The 23,576-nt window shown below is 42.5% G+C and overlaps 3 protein-coding genes across 3 annotated transcripts; 2 read left to right on the forward strand and 1 right to left on the reverse strand.

Moving 5' to 3' along the window:
* Positions 1-5,754: 5,754 nt before the first annotated feature.
* On the forward strand, positions 5,755-6,183 carry LOC131284420 (ataxin-8-like). The gene has a single exon (XM_058313274.1). It carries the CDS (start codon positions 5,755-5,757, stop codon positions 6,181-6,183), a length of 429 nt encoding a protein of 142 aa, XP_058169257.1.
* A 12,445-nt stretch (positions 6,184-18,628) lies between these two features.
* On the forward strand, positions 18,629-20,865 carry LOC131286006 (actin-related protein 1). The gene is made up of 4 exons (XM_058314863.1): positions 18,629-18,844; positions 19,617-19,681; positions 19,781-20,654; positions 20,722-20,865. The coding sequence occupies exons 1-4, from the start codon at positions 18,797-18,799 to the stop codon at positions 20,863-20,865; spliced, it is 1,131 nt and encodes a 376-aa protein (XP_058170846.1). The 5' UTR covers positions 18,629-18,796.
* Positions 20,866-22,778: 1,913 nt separating this feature from the next.
* Positions 22,779-23,492, reverse strand: LOC131284423 (uncharacterized). Its single transcript, XM_058313280.1, has one exon. The coding sequence runs from the start codon at positions 23,490-23,492 to the stop codon at positions 22,779-22,781; it is 714 nt and encodes a 237-aa protein (XP_058169263.1).
* Positions 23,493-23,576: the final 84 nt, after the last annotated feature.

The following is a 23,576-nucleotide window of genomic DNA, read 5'->3' on the forward strand; positions in this document are numbered from 1 at the left end:
TAAAATTTATTTGACACATTATTGCTACAAAATGTTGTGAACCAACCTAATATTCATGGAAACATGCTAGCCCGGTTGTGCAGTTGTCAGTTGCAAGACCCCCGGATAATCCGCCCACCGGTTAATCCGGCCCCGGATAATCGACGTCCGACTGTATATGAAAATGACATTTGGAGGTTTTCGAAGAGTTTCGGTCGACCGGGCCATGTTTACAATGTGTCGCAGTATTAATTTCTCCAAAACTGGAAACGATGGATAGGTCTTTACTTCGACAAAGTTGTTGGTCTGCAAAAGACCTTTCGTTTGAGGGGTCTGTCGTAAAAATCAGTCCACAGAATCAAAAGTTATTGGCAATTTGGCTGTTTCGGCCATTTTCCCATACAAAATCATTTTGCAAAAACTAACAGGCCTGGAAAATCTTACTATCGTTAAAGTTGTGTGTCTTGAGCAGACCTTTCATTTAAGGGGTCACATGTACAAATCGGTTCAGCAGTTATAAAGTTATTAGCAATTTGGCAAGTTTTTGCCTAAATGGCTATTCGAAATATTGAGTACGTTGTTCCGGAGATTTCCGAAGCTTTTCGAAAAATAAACTTTCTCAAAAACTAGACAATATTGAACGATCTATCGTTACACAAAATTGTGTGTCTTGAGCAGACCTTTCATTTAAGGGGTCACATGTACAAATCGGTTCAGCAGTTATAAAGTTATTAGCAAATTGGTTATTTCAGCAGAAAATACCAACCAAAGTTTCTGCACCTACGCCTCAGAATTTCATAAACTAAGAAGTACGGAAGAGTCTTTGTTGCACAGAGTTATCATTTGAGGGGTCTGGCGCTAAAATTGGTCAAGCCACTAAAAAGTTATTAACAAATTAGCTATTTCAGCCATTCATAAGGCAGCTTGGTTGTTTCAATTTGAAATCTTTAATTTTTGAATGAATTTCACGACAATGACGATTCTCCAGCCTGGCCATTCAACAAAGCTACCAACTTTAACACGTTGTGCCAACGCAAAACCATCTGTGACAGCGTAAAATTGTCGCCTGAAAGGCCATTCTTAGAATCGAACCATTGTGGTAGCCAGACGAACGTTAACGTTTCGTAACGTAAATCGTTTTCAAAGCAAAGTGAAGTTTAATTGGTGTAAATATGTCTCAAATGGTGAATGCTTTGCAATGCAATTGTAACAATAGTGAAAGCAGTGTGCCAGACGGGATATTGTGCCAAGATGCACCAACAGTCACATTCTCGGAACCTGTGGTAAGTGTGGAATGTTTAAGTTTTCGTTTTTTTTTTTTGTATGAAAAACGTTTGGAAAACGTATATATGTAATTAATCTATATTGCTTACTGTAATATGTGGTCATATGTGTCTTTTGACCCACGTCGTTATTACATAATAGAAACATTAATCTAATATATAAAAGTCACCGTTGTCTGTGTATATATATCCCTACCCCTCCCGAACACCTCCCCTCTAAAATTAATGAAAAACAATTATAGTTCAACAATTATTGAACGAGTTTTCACAAAAATTAGTACATATACTGCTCACGTAGAGACATACCATGGTTTAAAATTTCATCTTTCTAGGGGAAAGGGAAAGGGGGGCTCCCTACTACCCAATACCTTAAAAATGGTTAAAATGCAATATGGGTATCAATTTCGCAGTATTTATGGTTTCTAAATCGAATGACCTCACTATTAATGTTCAATCTTAGCCCAAGCTCGCTCTACCTTCCTCCTCTTCTTCAGCAAATCAATAGCATAGCTCAAAATGAAAAGTGTTAATTCTTATCACAAGTATGCAACGCAAAATCTACTAAGTGTATCTGTGCCAAACTTGGCTGGAGTGTAACTCATTTTCTCGAACTAAATCGAACCCAGACATCCCAGATTTCTTCTATCTTCTCCTACGTAACAAATTACCTCAATCACACAAAATCGGTCTAATCAATTTATACTAAACATAATCATAAGAAAGACAATTTTTTAAGTGCGAAATGTCCAACATTCTTATGCCTCCTACCTGCCTATAACTTTCTATCATCTGGACGATGGAAATTAAGTAAAACAATATAATGCCACATTACTACGGAAGCGACGAATTTAAAAAAAAGCGTACATATCGTGGGGTGTCGTTTTTACTGGGGTATTTCTCATACTTGCTTCAATTGATTAATTATAAATGGTTGAACCAAGATGGAAGCACAATAAGATAGCGAATGCAAAATGTATATTGACATGGTTTCGTCGAATAAAGGTAATACTAAAAATACCACTATCTCCAAAACGCTAAATTTAAGATTGCAAAACTCAAGATACTGAATGAAAACACTCTTTCGTTTGGAATTTCTTTCTACCCGGATGAAACCGGGTTAATCAGCTAGTATTTGTATAAAAAAAACTGCCCTCCTACGAAAAAAGGCTACAATTGAAGCGCGATAGGCACAAATATACTTTAAATAAAAACGACAGGAACCTAAAATTCCAAAAGGAGGATTTTCGAATAGATCAGCTTTTAACAACATTAACTTGAAAAGACCTTTCATTTAAGGGGTCAATCGTGAAAATCGGTTGAAAGAATCAATTGTTATTAACAATTTGCCACGCAGTGCCGCCGGTGGGTTGTATTCTGTTCCAATCATCTTGCATGCGTGTTTAGAGATTGTCCGTTTACGAAGGAAATCATCTAAAATCTTCCATAGGTGTTTTACCACGTTCATATCTGGACTCTGTGGGAAGCGAATGGAGTTGTTTACGGCTGTGTGTTTAGGCTCGTTATCTTGTTGGAATAGGAATCTTACTTGAAATCCTAACTTCTCGGCGCTTTTTATACAACTGTCTTTCAAAATTTGAACGTAGGTTTTGTGATCCTTTATCCCATCAATTAAGTGCAGCTACCCCACTCCTGTCGCACTAATGCAACTCCAAACCATGTCGGAACTTTCACCATATTTCACCGTTGAAATAATATAAGGCACATCAATTCGGTTTGAATATTTGAACCGTTGAATTTCCGTTAGAAGCTGTAATGATTTGAACTAATCGGTTGAACTGGGCAAGATGGACAGCATAAACCAATGATTTGGAGTGAAAAAATGAGTATGAAACGGCGGCGCGCCCGCAGCGAGCGCAGCGAGCGGACTGCGCTAGGTCTACCGAAAAAGGGAGTTTATTATAAATTTGTGAAATAAGGGGGGCCCGTGGGCCCCCCTCATACCGCACCCCTAGGTTGATGGCGTAGCCAAATTTTCATACACTCCAATCCTGTTGCACATACTTCATTGTATTTGTGAACTTCACAAAGCGTCGGTTTATCAATGAATTCATTCATAAGCATTGTTAATGCTGTCCGAACCAGAAGTAATCTCCAACGAGCAGATTCTTTGAAGATAATTAATTATCATCACCAGTGATCGATCGAGCAATTTTTCGTTGATTCGAAGAGCGAATATACAGTGGATCTCGGAAAATCACGGAGGTAAGCATAAATTACATTAATATCAGCTTCAATGAAGTCCGTTACGGTGTATTGCAAAAAGCAGCAGTTACGAGGAATGGACACTTCTCAAATAGGGCTCCGCAATGGGGAACCTATATCGTACAGTGTATAATAGGTATTGTTTTGGCTTTCCTCCAAGCATCCGGAAAGAAATTTACTTTGTAACAGCAATTTAGGATGAATAATAGAAAGATCCCGCTAGGCAGCTCGAAATATCATCCTAAAAACGTCCTACGCGCGTGTAACGAGCTGGTTGTCCGTTGTGGTGGTCTGGATCGTGTGCGTCGGTAGTCTTCAACGCGAAAACCTTTTACTCTCTACTCAATTCCTTCAGGTTTAGTATCAACGTGTTCGGTCCGGGCCGTGACTATGCCGACGCCGGAGAAAACAACGTTAGATGCTAAGACCTGGACTTGAAGATAACCGAGAATTCGGTCCGCGACGTGACTATGCCGACGCCGGAGGAGACGCTCTAGAATTTTCCTGAGTCCTCCGGACTGGGATAGGAAGGTTGTTTCGGTACGATCGGTCCGTGCCGTGACTACGCCGACAACGGAGAAATCGCAACCGGGTTGGGAATTGAACTTGCGGATCTTCCGATTGTTTGGTCAGTGCCGCGACTATGCCTCCGCCGGAGGAGACGCTCTCAAAATTTCCTAACTCCTTTGGGTAAGGAGGGGATTGGGACCGCTAAATTTTCGGATTGCTACAAGTGTCATGCTCACAAGTGTCGAGGTTGAGATGATGATTTATTCAACAATTTCGTCGGCTTATATACCCAAGTTGTTCCTATCGATTAAGAAGTGTGGGCGAGAAAGAAGATCTCGTTCCAGAATCCGCATTTTATCGCGTTCGCGAGTTACGTTCAATCCCTGTTTAAACCTGTTTATAAAAGTTTACAGTTTTCGCGGGTTGAACTTGACATAGAACTGTGCCATGATGCGTGGTTTACTTTCTAACTTCTAAGGAATTGTTCATGTTTTACTTTCTAACTTTCTTTCGTTGTTTAAGTTTGATTCTTTCCTCATTCTCTGGCCTTTTTCAACATTGCTAGCGTTGCAAGTTCCTTCATTCATTTCTCAATTTTCAAGTTCGCGCCTGTCTGTTTTGGTTACGAACGAACATATGGTCCGTCCGCTACAGCGCTAACAAACGTCCCAATTTTTCGCTATCTATGAACAGAGGTCGATCATTTGAAATTAGTGTAGAGATAGTTGTGTTGTTGTATTTGATTATTTTCATAAACTTCACAATTCTACAGCTATTTTTGTCAGTGTTCATTTTCTTCCTGTTTGTTGTTCATGCTAGATTCCTTGATTTTGAATGCTATTTTTTACTTTGTTAGCGAAGTAATTGGCCTGGTTTTCGGAGCTAAGTTTCTTCCATTTTCTTGTTATCATGTTTCTCAGTTTAATTTTAGCTTTTATGTCATTGAGAAGAATTTGGTTATAATAATCAGCGCTTCATTGATAGATTTAAAGAGAAATTCTATCATAGTATGAGTTGGGAAACGTTACTAATGTTACTCAAGTTGAGATTAGTTGAATCGATTTTACTATCTATGAACATTTAAAGCTCTGCCCGAGAATAATCCGGGATACCTAAACGAGAAGATTGTCGGAATCAAAATTCTTAAAAGCATGTAACTGAGACAAATCGTGGAAGTTGTTTGTAAGTACTAAACCGAGAAACGAATTAGTTAAATTCTTTGGTAAATAAGGTTCTCCGTTTGTTTTTTTTTTATTTTTAACATTTTAGGGCCGATTTGCACCAACTAAAGTGTGAAAAACCTTTTTAAGTTTTATGGTGATGTCAGGTTCCTTATTCTGTATCGGATCAACCACCATATTTGGTCAATTTATAAAGGTTTTATCACAGCTTTTAATAAGAATGTTTATTCTTAAAATTATTATTCGGCATCTTTAGAACCATGATAAAACATAAAAATTACTTGGGTACATAATATTTTTAAATTCATTCTTTGGGTAGTATGAGGGAAAAATGGAATGAAAACCCCTCGAGATGAATAATTTAGTTAAATGAACACTAAGCCTACATTAGTGCTGCTAAAAACCTCTACACACTCATTAACAATTACTGACTATTAACCTGGATGTGATAATGTTTCCTTAAATTTTCTCATAAATCTGTTAAACCCCCGAGGTTGCTTCATCTTAAAATTTATCTTGTTAAATTTACGTTTTGACACTTTGCGGATTTCTGATGTTTTTTTTACTTTTCAGAAAATATGTCTTCACAAAATCCCAACGTACAGCAGAAGCGAGTGGCTACTTCGACCGCACAAGGGGCTTCGCCCACTAAAAAGCAGCAGCTTCACTGCTTCACTAAAGAAGTACAGCAGGAGAAAAAAATAAAAATGATGGAGAAAAACATAGAAATACTGCAGCAGAAACTTTTAGAAGAGCAAAAGGCTCATCGGCTGACAAAACAAGAGCTGCTCCAACAAGTTGCTCAAAAACAACATCAAATTGAACAACTACTCCAAGAACGCAGCATGCAGCAGAAGGCTCATACGCTACTATGGCAGCAGATTCAGCAACAACAGCAGCAAATAGAAGAGCAAACCCAGCGACTGTTGCAAGCACACCAGGAGCAACAAGAGCAGGACCAACAACCGTTGCAGGCACAGCAGGTATGTTCTTCGTGGGTGTCATGATATCCACGGATCATTTATCTTTAAATAATTATGTGGAGTTCGTTTGGTTGGAATCACTGCTTTATTAATCCAACTTAACGCTACTTCAATATATAATCCATAAGCAATTATAGCCGGTGTTTAAAATGTGCTCCTTATAAGAAATCATAAGTAGTTCACAGCTAAAACAAACCGTTCTTTTTATGTGGAGCTTTTTGACCAGTAGCTATTTTTAGCTGAGAATATCTCCTTCCTCTAGGTCTCACCGGGGAATTAGAAGGTATTGTTAAATTATTTTTTATTGATTATTCAATTGTTTGAAATGCAATTGCACATACGTTTACAACTATTCCAAAGGATCTGCAATCTTCCGCTAGGGAGGAGTTTGGAGACGCGATACTGAACTTTTCGGTCATAAGTTTATCGCATTTGACCCAGTCATTAGTGTCGGATTGGTTGGATGGGAAGCCTTCGGCATTGCAATCTTAAATGACCTCCAAATTCGCTGCCGAATTGGTCTTGGATGACCTTCAATTGAGTGTCCAGGGCATAGGGATATACCTAGGGCACTACCTGGAATCCTGGGTGATGTTGATCTCGTATGTTCCCCGGTTTTGAGCATGGATAATCTGAACTTATCAAACAGGTCATGATGATTGAGACCTTTAAATCGCCTAAGATATAAAAGGGTGTTTGTAGTCTAGTACAAAGATTTTCAAGGTAGTTTATGATCTTTGCAGTATCAAAGTTATGATTATGATTTAAAAACGAAGAATTCAATTTAAAAAAAAGATAATAATCTTTATTTCTTGCTTGACTACGTCCTATCTCATGAGTTGCTTAAACTGAACTGACTTTATTATTCGCTAACTGGCCCTGGCAACCCGTGGTGCGCGTCCCGGTGGTTCCGCTTAGTCGGCGTCTTCTACCTGCGCGTGGTGCCTGCCGGTGGTACACGTGGGGTCTGATGGTGTCATATGGCATGTGTGCAGAGGCGGATTAAGTGTTCTAGAGGCCTCAAGCAGCTACAAGTTGAAGGCCCCAAAAGCATACATTGCATTCAACATTCAACATTATATTTCAACTACATTACAGACTAACATTTTCCTCAATATTATCCCATGTTTTAAATGCTAAAAGCCTTGTTTTCAAAATCATATTTCACGCCAAACCATCTTTGCGAACTATCCAAGAGAATCATTTTTCACAAATAGTATTTTCTATTAACAAAATTGACGAATAATTTAATGTGTTACATTTTAATCTAATTAGTTATTGAGTCTTTTGAATTCCGAATATTTTTATCAAAAAATTCGTAAAATAACAGCTTAGTGCAATGCAAAGTATTATAACTATGTTTGGGGCAGGACATTACTTTTGCTAGCCCATATGCATTATCTTCAAACTATTCTGAGGATTATCCTCTTTTGCAAAATGATCTTTACACTGTTCGCTTTTATATATGTTAGTTCATCAGTATTTTTTATGTTAACTTTAAAAAACACAAAAATGCGACGTTTGATCACCTTTTCGTAATCAAAGCCCAATTCATTCGCAAATTCATCACACATTTGATAAGACATGCAACTTTTTTTGAAAAATATTAAAATTATTTCAACATTAAAATTTAAAAAAAAAGGTGGGTAAATGATGGGGCCCTCGATAACTCGGGGGCCTAAGCAGCTGCTTAGTTTGCTTACCCTATGATCCGCCTCTGCATGTGTGCCTCACGTAATTATATATTTAACGTGTTCTTCAAAGTTAAAATTCAATATTATTTCTCTCGATTTGAGGTGTCGCACATTTATCTAAATCGTGCAGTGCTGTACGAAATTGTAAGGCTGCCACATATACTTCTTCTTCTTCTTCTTCTGTTTTGCGATTTCGGGGTATATCCTCTTACGTTGATTCGAAAACTATGTTCACTTTCACGTATTCAGAGGCGTACTGACTCTGTCCGAACTCTTATATAGGGGTTCGTCCTTTGGGAGATATATAGTAGCAGTTAGTTTGTCTGTTTTGATGGTAGTAGAGTGATAGTAGCAGTTAGTTTGTCGGTTTTGGATTAGAAATAAGGTTGGTATGTGTTTCAATACATAATTTTTCTAGTGATAGGAAGGTGTTATACGTGAGGGGGCAACAGTATTATTTTCCAGGAGCTCGAATTGGCTAGTGAATGCTCCTTGTAGCTCGAGCGTATTGGAATTTTTTATTTTCCCCGGAGATTTTTACCCGGTAGAATGCTCAAGTGGTAACCTCGCGACACTCGTTTTTGCAGAAGCTGCATTTGAATGCTGGAGTTAATTGGTGAGATAATTTTCTTTGCATTTGGAGCATTTGGCAGATTTGGCTTAGTTTAGATTGTAGCTACACCTATTCTGCGACGAAGGGTATACAATGCAATCTAAAGGTATACAATGGGTGATATAAATACCGTTATGTGAATTGTTTGTATTAGGTGTCGTGTCAAACTTTTATCGATGAAAGAATAAATGAGACCCCTGCCTTCGTTTTCTTGTGCGATGATATACCTAAACTTATGCAATTGGTGATATATTAGTTCGGCAACGCAATCAACCTAGGGGTGCGGTATGAGGGGGGCCCACGGGCCCCCCTTATTTCACAAATTTATAACAAACTCCCTTTTTCGGTAGACCTAGCGCAGTCCGCTCGCTGCGCTCGCTGCGGGCGCGCCGCCGTTTCAAACTCATTGGTTCATGCTGCCCATCCTGTGTAGTATAATTTACAAGGTACTTGTATATATAACATTATATTACTTCTTCTTCTTCAATGGCCCGCTCGCAGTTGAGCACGTCGTGCTGACATGGCCTGGTCACCAATCGTTCTCCAGGTAGCTCGGTCCATGGCTGCAGCCCTCCAACCCCGGTCGCATCCGATGTCTCGCAGGTTCTGCTCCACTTGGTCCATCCACCGAGCTCGCTGAGCTCCTCGTCGTCTCGTGCCGGGCGGGTCGCTGGTGAGCACCTTCTTGGTGGGGCATGAGTCCGGCATCCTCATGACATGCCCCAACCAACGAATCCTGCCGGCCTTCGCCACCGTCAGGATGTCCGGCTCGCCATACAGCTCAGCTAACTCGTGGTTCATCCTTCTCCTCCACACGCCCTGTTCACACACACCGCCAAAGATAGACCGGAGCACGCGCCTCTCGAAGACTGCGAGGGCGTTGGCGTCCTCCGTGAGCAGAGTCCAGGATTCATGCCCGTAGAGAACGACCGGTCTAATCAGCGTGCGGTATATGACACATTTCGTGCGTGGGAGAAGCCATCTGGACCGCAGGAGTTTGTGGAGTCCATAGTAGGCACGATTCCCCTGAACAATGCGCCTCCGGATTTCGCAGCTTACGTTGTTGTCCGGAGTTACGACAGTGCCAAGGTAGCAAAACTCCTCTACTACCTCAAGTTCGTCGCCGTCCACTGATACACTGTTCCCCAACCTGGCTCAGTCACTGTCAGAGCCTCCGACGAGCAGGTACTTCGTTTTCGTCGCATTGATCATCAATCCAATCCTTGCGGCCTCGCGTTTCAGTCGGGTGTACGCCTCGCACACCGTCCTTGTGTTCCGCCCGATGATGTCGATGTCATTCGCGAAGCCGAGGAATTGGAGAGAGCGGGTGAAAATCGTGCCACGGATGTCGAAGCCCGCGCTCCTCATGACACCTTCCAGAGCGATGTTGAATAGAAGGCAGGAGAGTCCATCACCTTGCCTCAGACCCCGATGAGATTCGAACGGATCCGACAGCATGTTCGAAATCCTCACCTTACACTGCACCCCCTCCATTGTGGCCTCTAGCGGGCTCGCAGTCAATGTGGGGTCACTCCGGTCAAACGGTGTGACGGCGTGAACGCCTGGAATACTGGCCTCCTCGTGGCGCCACTGGACCCCCTGAAGTGATGGCAGGGGTGACGAACAGAGATCTGGGTGGGAGGGGTACCCGACCTCCCGTGCACTATCAGAGTGAAACTCTCGAAGGATTTGTGCGAGATTCCTCCTCCTTTGCCGCTGGGACCCAGGATGATCAAACTGCCTGGATTGAGTTTGGTAGTGTGCCGCAGACGGAACGGGCCTTGTAAGGTACCTTTAATCCTGGTTTTAGGTATCTAGCCCTCTGGTCTGTTTAGCCTCTCCGGAGGTTAGGATGGACCCTATGTCAGTGGACAGGACCGCGAAGACGTAGGGAGTGTTTCGGAAGGGATTCACTCTCCTGGAAGATTCACGAAGGTCACGAGTAACCCTGGTTACGAAGGAACTATTGATTTGTTTCCGGGGGCGACCGGTTACAGATGTGTAGAATGTGCATAATTTGATAATCCCCTTTTGACTGGTAAGCAGGGCGCTGGGGTTGCTCGTGACAAAGGCGGAAGGGCAGGTCTGGCTATGGGGCGACCTGTTAATTGTCGGTTAGGGATGCACCGGTGAGCGTTGGCACCAAGGTGGTACCCGTCTGACTACGACCAGGTCAATCTAGAAACCAGATTTGCAAGAAGGGGCCCGGCAGAACAGCAGCCGGGCCAAAGAGAGCACCAATAGGTGCAGAAGGAGGAAGGCGGTGGGTCTTGTCTATGGGGCGACCTGTTAGTTGTTGGTAAGGGACACACCGGTGTACTGGCGCACCAAGGTGGCACCCATGCAAGTTACCAACTACGACCAGGTCAAACCAGAAACTAGACCCGCCAAGGGTCTGGCCTGACCAGCCAGACCAAGGAAGCACCAGCGGGTGCAGTACGGGGACGGCACGTAGATCGGGCAGGAGCTCGATTTTGCGGGCCATAAGATCGCAGATCAGAGGTGTCAGTGGAGAACCTGAGTGCAAGTCCCATTTACGGGTTTTTAGGAGGTAGTGGTGTCATGTAAGTCAGCTGTCGGATCGATCTTCTGAGCCGCTTAAGTTGCATTGCGCCGAGTCCGTCGCCTTAGGCTTGGGAAATAGCCCCTGGTAGTCAGGGTAGTACCTGTTAGACCTTTGGAGACACGCGCTTTCACCCTTCAGGAGTTAGTTGCGTGCCACAGCGTCCGTAAACTGAGATTTTAACCTAGGGACAGATGCCTCTTCCGTCATTGCTTCTACCGTGTAGGTGCATAGCGTGACGGAAGGTGAAAGGCTCAGAGGAGGGAGTAATGTTGGTCGTGGTCCCACGGCGGGGCCAAGGCCAATGTGAACCCTCGTCCAAAAAAAAAAATTGTGGCCTCTAGCAGTCGAACCAGCTTCTCGGGGAAGCTGTACTGCCGCATGGTCTTCCATAGCTCCTTCCTATCTATGGTATCGTAGGCCGCCTTGAAGTCGATGAAGAGGTGGTGCGTCGGGATCTGGTGCTCCCGGCACTTCTGGAGGATCTGCCGTAGAGTGAAGATCTGGTCGGTGGTGGATTTGCCTCCAACAAACCCAGCTTGGTAGCTTCCGACGAAATCTGTAGCAAGGGGCGCGAGTCTGCAGAAGAGTATCTGGGATAGGATTTTGTAGGCGGCATTGAGGACTGTGATGGCTCGAAAGCTGGCACAGTCCATTTTGTCACCCTTCTTGTACACTGGGTGGATGACACCCAGCTTCCAGTCCTCCGGTATCCTTTCCTGCTCCCAGATTTTCACAATTAGCTGGTGCATACTGACGGCAAGCTCTACCGAACCCATCTTGAATAGTTCTGCCACCAGCCCATCGCTGCCAGCTGCTTTGTTCTGTTTCAGCTGCTTGATGGCACTAGTGACTTCGTCCAAGGATGGTGGGAGCACCTCGTCATCTACCTCCTGGCTAATGTGCTGCTCAATTCTGCCTGCGCCGCTGCTGGACTCCCCCAATTCCGCTCCGTTCAGGTGTCCGTTGAAGTAGCACTTCCACCTTTCGATCACCTCTCGCTCGTCCGTAAGAATGTTGCCCTCCTCGTCACGACACATTGCGACATTTGGCGTGAAGCCGCCTTGTGTCTTCCTCAACATCCTGTAGAACTGGCGAGTTTCCCCCGACTGAGTTAGTTGCTGCATCAGTTGTTCATCCGACTCCTCGAAGCGACGCTTCTTGCTCTCGAAGAGCCGGGTTTGTTGTGTCCTCAGTCGTTTGTAGTGTTCCACGTTCTGACGGATTTCGCGCTGCAGCATTCGCTAGCTGTTTTACGTCCCGTAGGATGCCAGGACAGGGTGTACAGCCGCCCCTAACATGGGGAACAGACGCTGGTTCAAGCCGCTCCTAACATGGAGAACAGACGCTCGGGGATGAACTACTAGCAAGTAGCAGTCCATTCCCCCTCTCAATTCAGCCTTGCCGCCCATCCGCCCAAGGGGGTGGGTTTCCCCGTGTACCCAAGCTTGGATATTTAGGCGACAAGTTACCGTTCTGTACGTCGCGGACGTATTGAGTAGGAGTTGGGGAGGAGAGCCTATAGTAGCCTTCAGGAGGCGTCGGATCCAACCCTTTACAGAACTTTATATTAACCAGCATTAAATATCTACTGTATGATTATATTATTGTTATATTTTGCAATTAAAGCATGCTGTGATTAATGAAAGTTTATAAATTTAAGTCAAAAGTTTTAAAATTTTCTTTCTATCATCAGGGGAAAGATTCTATATAATAATAGCCCTTTGTAATGTTAGAGATTTTACATTATCACAAATGACATAGAATGTATTAATTACAAATTCTTAATTGATAGAAAATTTGTGTTCGTCTCGCTTACGCACACGATTTTCTTCTGAACTGAACTATAAGATGACTCGTTAGCTGTTATTCCTACATTCGCAAAATCTGCCGGAAAACTCTTGATGAATGTTACTAACGATTGCAACAACACTGATCCTTGCAATAGTTCACATTCAACTGTTTGAGGCGTCTTGCTTGTAGCATTTATTTTCTGAAGCAGCGTGTTCCAAATTACGGCTATTAAAACAACCACATATTTACTCATTTGATGGAGAAGCGTGTTTGTTTCATCTATTGTTATTGCTTTTTTATCTTTACCGTTACAAATTTTTTGCAATGCATTTTTGATTTCTCCGAACCTGGGTTTTAAAGCTAAGATCGCGTCGACTCTAGTTGACCACCGAGTCACTGAATGATTGTTTTCCTTTTTAATTTTTTTTTGTTACAATTTTCCAACGATGGGTTGAAGAGGTAAAAATGCATTTTAGCTGAAAAAATTGCACTGCTGCCTTATAATTTGTAGCTGTAAAATTAAAAATTGAATTTTATGAGTGATTTGCACATGGTATATTTCACTCATAGTACCTGCACTGTTCCGGTTAATGCTTGCGCGAAGGCTCAAGTATTTAGCAGACATATTGCAACGTCAGATGACTGTGCTCTACAGTTTGCAATATCCATAATTATTGTTTTTTTACTTCTTTTTTTCAGTTTTTTATAAGATCTTAGTACTTCTCTCCAATAATTTTGTTTCTTTCCTCTTTCATTTATTAACTTTGTGTCTTTAGTTTGGGTTACCGTATTTTATCGAATATAGTGCGCATTTTTTCTCAGATAAAAGATCGATCAAATACTATCTGCGCACTATATTCGGAAGTTACCCATTAGCAAGTAACCAAGATGAACTTCTCAATACTTTTGTTTTAGTTTAGGTACGCACTATACTCGTCTGCGCACCATACTCGATTAAATACGGTAAAATAAACCTTTTGTACAAGTTACAAATAGATGTGATGTGTTCTTTTGATTCATGGGTAATAATTAACACTTTTGGTAGTTTCCGAAAATAACAACCAAGTGCTTTCTTCTGATGCTCCGTTGGTTTTTTAGTCAAAAATGTTCTGTATTGAACTTTCTGCAGTAAACGTCATCCTCATCTTTATAAAGAGGTTTTAGAACTCTCGATATTGCCATAATCTGCAGGTTTTTTTTCATTATGTGGTTAATAAAAACATCGGAAAAGATTATTTTTCATGTTGCAACAGTTTCAAAATCAAAATTTGAAGTTGAAACAATTATTTCAGTTTCTTGTTGGCTTTAAGACATGGTAGTTGTTTCTGGCTCCAGGATCTCCGGTGCTCCTACCCAAGTAACATTTTAAGTTTTATCATGGTTCTAACGTTGTTGTTCATGCTCATCATTAAGTCTCATCTGAAGAGTAAAATATCTTAAAGGTTGTGATAAAACCTTCATAAGCCCGTTTTAAGTGTAAGAGGGCCCACTCTACAGAACGTTGTCAAAACCACCCCTTAAAACCTTTTCTAGACCAAAAATCACTGATTGGTTTTAAGAGAAGGTTTTAAGAAGGACTTAACAGCGTATTTACAGATTCTTCAAGTCTACTAAGATTTTAGACTTAATGAGCGGTTTTATAGCTATCCTCAAAAGGTTTTAAGGATGTCAAAATTATTAAAACTATTTTGCCTGCTGAGAAACCTCTATAAAACCAATTGGACTTGGTACACCCATGTTAAAACATTGATAAAACTTGTAAAAGTCTATTACCGCGTGACTACATTAAGCGTACCATATCAAAAAATGGTGCGGCCCAGGTGGTAAAACCCGATTTTTCTCTCTTTCTATCGCACCATCGTCACTGGTAAGCTGTCACTAGACCGTACCAGGTTTTTGGTATGGTACGCTTAATGTAGTCACGCGGTTAGGTCTTGGAAATGTTACTTGGGTAGAGACGGTTGAGGAGTCTGCATTTTCATTGTCAACCAAGTTCGAACCATTTTAAATCTTATAAATTTACCCAAACCATTTTCTTGAAAATAAATAAATTCTTCTTCTTTTTTTAATTTTCAACGGTTTACTGCTCCACTTTCAAACCGCTTCATTTAAGTCGCTTGTTTTGCGTAATTTTATAGTTGTTAATTAACTTGTACGTCGCTAATAATTACCAAACTGAACATAGCAATATGGTAATTTCTAGTAAGAATTGCGAGAACTCTTCACTTCTATCGGTCGTTTGCACACACGATCTTGGTTAACTCTCAATTATGTAGTATTTTTAAAGGGGTTCTCTGACCGGCGAGGCTTCTAGCGGCCGCCAACTCCACCCATAGGATAATCTGCCACTGCGAATGATTTATTGTAGAAATTTGCGAACGATGCGCTCCCAGGTGGCACTTCCATCGACGTAGGAGCTAAGAGGCGAGTTGTCGCTTGTAGATTACTAACTTTATTTTTCGTTCGATACGCTTTTTTACAAATTACTAGCTTATTTGCCCGGTTACACGGGCACTATGACTTTTTTTTATGTGAAAGCTATCTTCTAGGAGGTGGAATATGAAATTTTAGTCAAATATAACATTCAACGTTTTATTTCAAGTCCAGTTATCACTTGTTCACTTGTCGTCCAAGTCACTTATCGAACCGGTTAAATCGGTATTGTACGACTTCATATTATCTCAGGAAGCTTTGAAATAATTATTGCTGAAATGTGGATCAATTAAATCCTTCAGTTGCCTCGTGTTTGTCCATCGGAGTGAGCTCTGGATTTCGTTCTGGTTGATTTGTACATCATGGCGATATTTTTGTTTTGTGTGACTGTATTTTATATTAATTTGGGTTTTGTATGTGTTTCGAAGCACTTGAAGAATCGTGTATTGGATAAAACAGTTCTAAGGAAATTCGTCATCACTTCTGTTGGTGGTGCTTTTTGTTTTTCTTCTTTTTTTTGTTAAATTATACGGAGACCATTGCTAGTTACCCGGCGTCGAGTATTTTTTTACTTGACTCTATTGAACGCATTTCATAAGGCCCGGGCCCGGTGCCGCGCGAAAATTTTACTCTTTCCCAAATCAAGCTGGTTGCTATAGCAATCAATGCAATGTAACTGTTGGTACTTTTTGTCAAAAGAAAATACGCTTCGATATTTTTGTTCATGCTTCATATTTGTGAACAAACTGAAAATACTAAACATTCGTTGCAAGTTAGTGACCTCAAACCGAGAACCAAGCGCTTCAGGACCGATCATGAAGACGCTAATTTAGTTATTCTGTTCCGGGATTGTTGGTTTGGATAGTTTTCCCTATTCCAGCAGCAGGTTACTGGTTGCATAACACACTTGGATGTCAAACATATTGAGATACTCAGTCCTGGCACGTTCAGTAGTATTCGTGGCTACAGTGGTGACTGTCTGTTAGATAACCTGTTGATGAATCCTTTGAGAATATGACTTCATTATGTCTACATAATTTAATGCCCAAAACAACACTATGAAATTTGTATAGGTAAGCCCATCTTCGAAACTCCCCACGGCTAGAGCACGGTTGGTACTCCTTCCTCCTGCAATCCTATACTATATTTTACAATTGTATTAACTCAGTATCCATTACAGCCCATCCAGAAGACACAACATAAGATGACATCGTAGGGACGTCTGAAGTACCAGCTAACCAACCAGCCAGTCAGCCAGCCAGGCAACGCCAGTGCGTCATTATTCCCTTAATTAGGGAAATGATAGGGCAGAGCTAGTCAGGGATGCGGCACTAGATGAAGTGTAGGAGATGCGTAATTATGGCTACTTAGGCAGGGATAGTGTACTATGTATTTCGTTAGGGTTAGGTTAGTTAGGAGACGTTCGAATCAAACAACTGATAGGGCAGAGCTAGTCAGGGATGCGGCACTAGATGAAGTGTAGGAGATGCGTAATTATGACTACTTAGGCAGGGATAGCGTACTATGTATTTCGTTAGGGTTAGGTTAGTTAGGAGGTTCGAGCATTTTCGAGCTCTTTTAGTTACTTCAAAGAGTTTTACATAGTCAATTTTGGTATGCCACCTATTTTTCCCTTGGTCAGGTACGAAGCATACGGAGGTAGGAATAGTAAAAATGTACCACCACCACCTTTTCATGCTTAGCGACAGGCCACACCAAATTTTGATTAGGGTATATTTCGCCAGGGATGTCAGGATCTAGTAAGACCACTATATTTGAACGGAATCAACAGTAGCTGTTGCGTGGCTAATATCTTAGTTAGGACAGGTAACATGCGAGGTTGGTGGTGTAAGAAACAGCTTTTTGCCGAGTTTTTAAGGGAGTAGTGAGGGATGCTCTTATGACACATTCGAGTCTGTTCTTAGGAACCGCCCGCCTCTTTGGGTGCTCACAGAGTGCGTAAAATGCATTTTTCTTGGCTTTAACAAAAAATAATCAAACTAGCTATCGTAGAATACACGCAACAATCGCACCAACGTGTTTGCTAACTAGTCCGGGTACCGGGAAAAAACAAACTATCCTAACACCATGTTCCATGATTGAATTGTACCCAAAATAGATGGATCCTCTTTTGCGTAAAAGTTTACCAGTTACTGCCGCATGCTACCCGCGAAGTCCTTCCTACATACACGCTCCTCATAGTCGTACTGTGTTTTTCAACTGCCATCGCTACCATGCCGGTAAGTATGATACAGAAGTAATTAAGGATTAGCTCACTGTTCTAATTGCACTGTTCTTCAATACATTGTTTTTACTTACATGGTCGCCTAGATGATCTTTCATATCATCTATTTGATGAATCTATGGGCCCGAAAATGCTCGCCGGAGGCTGCCGCATGTCATCGTTCTTTAGATGTTAACTGCCATTGCTGCCAGTCCTGTAAGTATGGAAAAAATGCACATCAGCCTGATGTTCCGATTGTTCATCCTTTTCATTTATGAGGTTACATGTACAAATTGGTGGAAAGAATCAAAAATTATTTACAAATTTGTTATTTCAGCAGAAAATACCAAACAAGGTATCTGTGTCTAAATCCTATTCAAATGTTTATTTAATAAAATAAGAATTGAGGTAGAATATTTTTTGTATTATTATAAGTTATTTGCCTTCAAAAGACCTTTCATTTGAGGTGTCTGTTGTTGAAATTGACCAAGGCACTAAAAAGTTATTAGCAATTTGGCTATTTCAGTCATTATTTCAAGCTGCGACCAAGTTTTTGAAGCTTGTTTGCGCGCTGCAGCTTTATGCTAGTGGTGGGTAAACCAAATCCCCAAATCCGAATCCCAATCCAAGAAACAGTCGGTCCAAGCACTCGGATAATGGACATTCTACTGTATTTCTTTGTAAAAAATAGGTTCTAGGAATTTTTCTAGAGCCTTACTTGCAAATCGCGCAAAAAACTCAATCTATGTCCATTGGACATTCTACCCAGCGTTCGATTTGAGTAAATTTAAATCAATTACATTGTCTCTAGATCGACTAGTTATGTGACTAATTCGACTCAAATCATTGTGAGTCGATTCTAACAGTTTAGGATCAAGTCAGAATCGAATCAAATCGAGTCCCAAACAAATCAAAACAGATTCGAGTCCTTAACAAATCAAATCAGATTCGAGTCCCAATCGAATCAAATCTTTAGAATCCGTCAAAAGGGATTCGAATCTTTAGAATCCGTCAAAAGGGATTCGAATCTTTAGAATCCGTCAAATGGGATTCGAATCTTTAGAATCCCTCTAGGGATCGAATCTTCGAATCTTCCGAGTCCCGATTCTGCCAACACTACTGTCAACGACTGCAAAAAAACCAACGGGGCCGCTGAGTAGCACTGCTGCTGCTGCGTTTCGTGGAAAGTGTATCAGTGAAAACAAAATTTCCTTTTCTCCTTGCGTACCGAAGAGTTTTCTTTCGGTTAGCACACATTTTCTTTCTCTTCCGGTTTTTGGTTCCTCCGGAAGCACCACCAGGCAACGATCAGCACAATGGAACCGTACGATGTGATAGTGAATCAACCGGTCGTCATCGACAATGTAAGTAGTCTGGAGGGACAAGGTGAAAACCGAACACTCCCTCACATATTTGGTTAGCGGGCCACGGTCGGCAGGGGGCTGCGTAGGTGACGTTAAAGAAAAAGAAATCCTGCCGACGCATCGCTCCACCAACTTCCTCCCGGAAACCCGTGCGTACGGTTACTCTGATGCTGGTGGACGAGGGGGAAGGTATTGGAAAAGAGCCGAAGTAGGGGTAAAAAGTTGACAAACGATGACTGAAGAACCGTGGACGTCTGTTGAATGAAGGCATCGAAGGAACCTGCAATGACATCACCGGATGGAATACGTTTTCAGATTATTCCTAAAGGAAACGGAGAAAAAAATGGATTACATGCCAACCTGTTGGGAGTGGACACTCTGGGAATTTAATTTTCAAATCACTTGGATATCGCAAAACTCCTAAAAATCATTCGTCGTGCCATATGCGACCGAACAGCCGTGTAGGCGAAGATATTCTTTCGTAGGATTCGTTAGCTGCGAGAAGCTTCTGCTTAGAGGACGCTCAAATTCCGGCAGCTGCTTTAAAAGTCCCGTACGATCCCGGTAGTAGTCTCGCTGCTGCTGACAACGCAAATAGAACTCATCTACCACTGCGATACGGTGCCGGTCAAAAACGGTGAAATTAGGATTTGGTGGAACCACTGCTCCCAGCGTTCGGCGAATTTGTTTAACCCGATCCGCGTACATCGCTGTCTGATAAGGTGTCTTTCTTATCCGCGATCGAATCGATTCTTCCTAACTTTCTTTGCAGGGCTCTGGAATGATTAAGGCTGGTTTTGCTGGCGATCACATACCAAAATGCCGTTTTCCCAACTAGTGAGTAACGTAGCAGCAGTAACCTAACCAATGGTTACTGTGATGGTGTTGAAAAGAATACGTTCTTAATGGTTTCTCACTTAACCTCCTCACTTGTAGCATGGGACGACCGAAGCATGTACGCGTGATGGCCGGTGCACTGGAGGGAGACATGTTCGTGGGACCAAAGGCAGAAGACTATCGGGGGCTGCTGAGTATTCGCTACCCTATGGAGCACGGCATTGTCACCGACTGGAACGATATGGAAAAAATCTGGACCTACATCTACAGCAAAGATGAGCTGGCCACCTTCGCCGAGGAGCATCCGGTGCTGCTCACCGAAGCGCCGTTGAACCCGCGCAAAAACCGCGAGAAGGCGGCAGAAATTTTCTTCGAAACGTTCAACGTGCCTGCACTGTTCGTGTCGATGCAGGCTGTGCTGAGTCTGTACGCGACGGGGCGCGTGACCGGAGTGGTGCTGGACTCGGGTGACGGTGTTACGCATGCCGTGCCAATCTTCGAAGGTTTCGCCATGCCGCACAGCATTATGCGGGTGGACATTGCCGGGCGTGACGTGACCCGCTACCTGAAGACGCTTATCCGGAAGGAAGGCTTCAGTTTCCGCACGACGGCCGAGTTCGAGATTGTTCGCTCGATCAAGGAGAAAGTGTGCTCGCTAGCGACGAACCCGCTGAAGGAGGAAACGGTAGACACGGAAAAAACGAAGTACACGCTGCCGGACGGAAACGTACTCGAGATCGGCCCGGCATGCTACCGAGCACCAGAAGTACTGTTCCGCCCGCACATGCTCGGTGAGGAATGCGAGGGCATACACGAGGTGCTTATCTATTCGATTCAAAAGTCCGACATGGATCTAAGGAAGATGCTGTACCAGAACATAGTGCTCTCGGGTGGATCGACGCTGTTTAAGGGCTTCGGCGATCGACTACTGTCGGAGATCCGAAAACACGTGGCGAAGGATATGAAAATTAGGGTAAATTGACAAAATTTTAGGATACGAGCAAAATTTTACTTTTCTTTTCGCTTTTCATCACGCACAGATTGCCGCACCGCAGGAGCGCATCTATTCGACCTGGATGGGCGGTTCGATTTTGGCCTCTCTCGACACATTCAAAAAGATGTGGATCTCGAAGCGGGAATTCGATGAGGACGGTCAACGGGCGATCCATCGGAAAACCTTCTAAGGCGCCCGGCTAGCATTTGCGTTTTCTCCAGCAGTTTGTGTCGCCGCCAGAGGGCTGTGTTTGCGTATCGTTCGTGCGTGCATGTTTCTATCGGAAAGTGGTAAGCATTTGGAAGGAATGGAGCTGGCGTGGCCAGGAAGATAATGGACCAGCGCACTGAGCATGAGTTCATTTTAAAGAGGGTTTTCGAGGGCTGATAATAGAAACGCTTCTCTCAGGTTAATAAAAAAAGCCTGTTTCAGGTCACCGGCTATCAGTGGATAGCGGAAGTATCGTTCAACGCTTTAGGCTTCCGCGACGATTTTTGTACTGTTTTCATTTTTAATGCCGGAAGGGAGGCATAACTTTATTAGTGCAATGCGCAGTGGCACACACATTTTTGGTTTAAAATCTAGACAAATAGACTAACATAAACTATGCAATTGAACGATCCTTCAGGAGGCAATCGGAATAGACAAGAGAGTGTTCACCTTATGTAAGCGATACTACAGTCGAGCAGCAAATATAGGGAAGTAATAAGAATTCCTTATTCCACGCACAGAAAGACACATGGAATACGGTCGGTCTACCAATGTAATGGCCAATCAGTGTTAGGGCTATTCACTGTATATCCTTATTCCAACTGCTCTGAGCGACGCTTTTTCCAAAGTTTTAATGGTGTTTTTCATTGTTGCCTATACACACCTCACATGACTACATGTCGCTTTGAAAAATGACACTCCTCTTTCAGTTGGTAGAAATGTCCCTGTAAGCGAGTCCTTTTTTTATAAAATTGTTGCCCTTTGTTCGATGGTGTGTCTTGTGTTTTTATGTCATTTGGTACATGAGGGAAGTGTGTGTTTGCATGTAATGCAGAAGAATTGAATTGAACATCTGCTAGCAAACATATTTGTTTTAGAAATGTAACCATTAAAAGTGTTTTACATGTATCATCTTTTTCCACTAATGACTTCACTTTCCTTCCCCCCTCTTGCACCTAGGGGCAATCCTTCATTCCAACTGCAAGTGGTTGCATTAGAGATGTGTGCTTTTTTCTATTAACTTATTCAGTTTCAGCACGGACTTCGATCGAATGAATCCGAACGAACTGGGCTTTCAACTTTCATCCATATTAAGCAAACGGTTCGGTTCCTTTGGCATGATATGAATGAAAATAGGCAGCTCGATTCAATCGAAGTCCGTGGTAAGGCTGAATATAACTATATGGCTTTGAATGTCAATGATGCGCACGATAGGACAATCCTTTTTCCTTTGCGTAGTCATGATTTGATTGATCGTAAAATTTGATCATCATATCATCGCTTCCAAAACAGCACTTCTAATAATACTTTTTCATGCATTAACACATTAAGTTATACTTTAGTAATTTATACTCAATAACTATCAAGTAAAGCACGATGTGAAACGTGCGTGTGTACGCGCGTAGAAGGTTGTTGCTCGTACATGAACGCGTATCGAAAAGGGCAGCACAAGTAGGAGACATTGTGGATCTTATCCCGTAAAAAAAACAAACAGAAATATGAATAGATATTATGTAACTAATTATTAGTATCAGGTAATGCAGTTGCAACGAAAATCGATAATTGAATCGCTGAATTGCAGGCATGTTGTGTCGCAGGGTTCATAGGATTGGAGCTTCTCAGTTGTACCGAGTACTTAACGACGGTCGCCGGGGAAGCAGAATGAAAGACACGGCAATTGCAAAGTGTATGCGGAATAATATATCGAACAAGAAAATTCAAGCCTTGGTGAATTCATTTTCCTTTGCGTGCTAAAGAGTCTGAGAAACTAAACATTAAAGAACGTTTTGTTATGGTGTTATTTTTATTTGTTGTCATTTCTAAATTGTCACATTTTTCCGAAGTAGTAAGGCTCACTTAAATCCGCATTTTACGTTCACATTAAAAAGTCATTCAGTTACCATTACTAATTTTCAGCACCATTAGCTTATTGTACTCCACGTTGATACCTGGCATAACGAATCCTTTCTCGGCTAGATCGGTAAACTTTTCCACCACGGCATCCTGAAAGCCCGCCTTCGCCGCCGGTATCTGCGATCCAGGATGCGAGAAAACAGTCGCCGACAGTTTGAGTCCCATCGCTTGGCAGAAAGGAATGCGAGCGCGCAGAATTTCCTTTGCCAACCCAAGCCCACTGAAGCGCGGATGCACCGACAAGCCCCACGCGGAGAGAAAATGGTCCACCGAAAAGCGTTCGAACAGTTGCCCCCGTTCCGTCATGTGAATGGTGCAGTCGTAGACAATCTGCAGGCCAACTGAACGATATTGACCGGCCGATTTCGGGTCATCGCGCGAGACGACGTTCAGCATGTTGATTCCCACGATCTCGCCACGATCATCACCTTCACGAAAACACACAACGGCACATCGTCGCTCCAGCACCTTCCGCCAAATGGCGATTGGATCATCGGCCAGTGCAAAACAACGACATGTTGGTTCATCACGCAATAAGTAGGAACACATATGCTCGATGCAGTCATCAAATCGGTTCTCTGGTATATCTTGCACTACATAGTTGACCAGGTCATTCGTGTCGGGAGTGCGGCCGCTAAATCTGTGCCAAACGGTGGGAAATGGAACGGTATCCGGTCGTTTCCAGATGTACATGTTAAACTGTGTATCTTTTGAAACTGTAAATCAGCCCAGTGAACAGGTCTTATCAGGATATTTCTCCAAAACACACTTTTGGCG

The sequence above is a fragment of the Anopheles ziemanni genome, chromosome 3, assembly GCF_943734765.1.
Source record: "Anopheles ziemanni chromosome 3, idAnoZiCoDA_A2_x.2, whole genome shotgun sequence".
NCBI classification, from domain to species: domain Eukaryota; kingdom Metazoa; phylum Arthropoda; class Insecta; order Diptera; family Culicidae; genus Anopheles; species Anopheles ziemanni.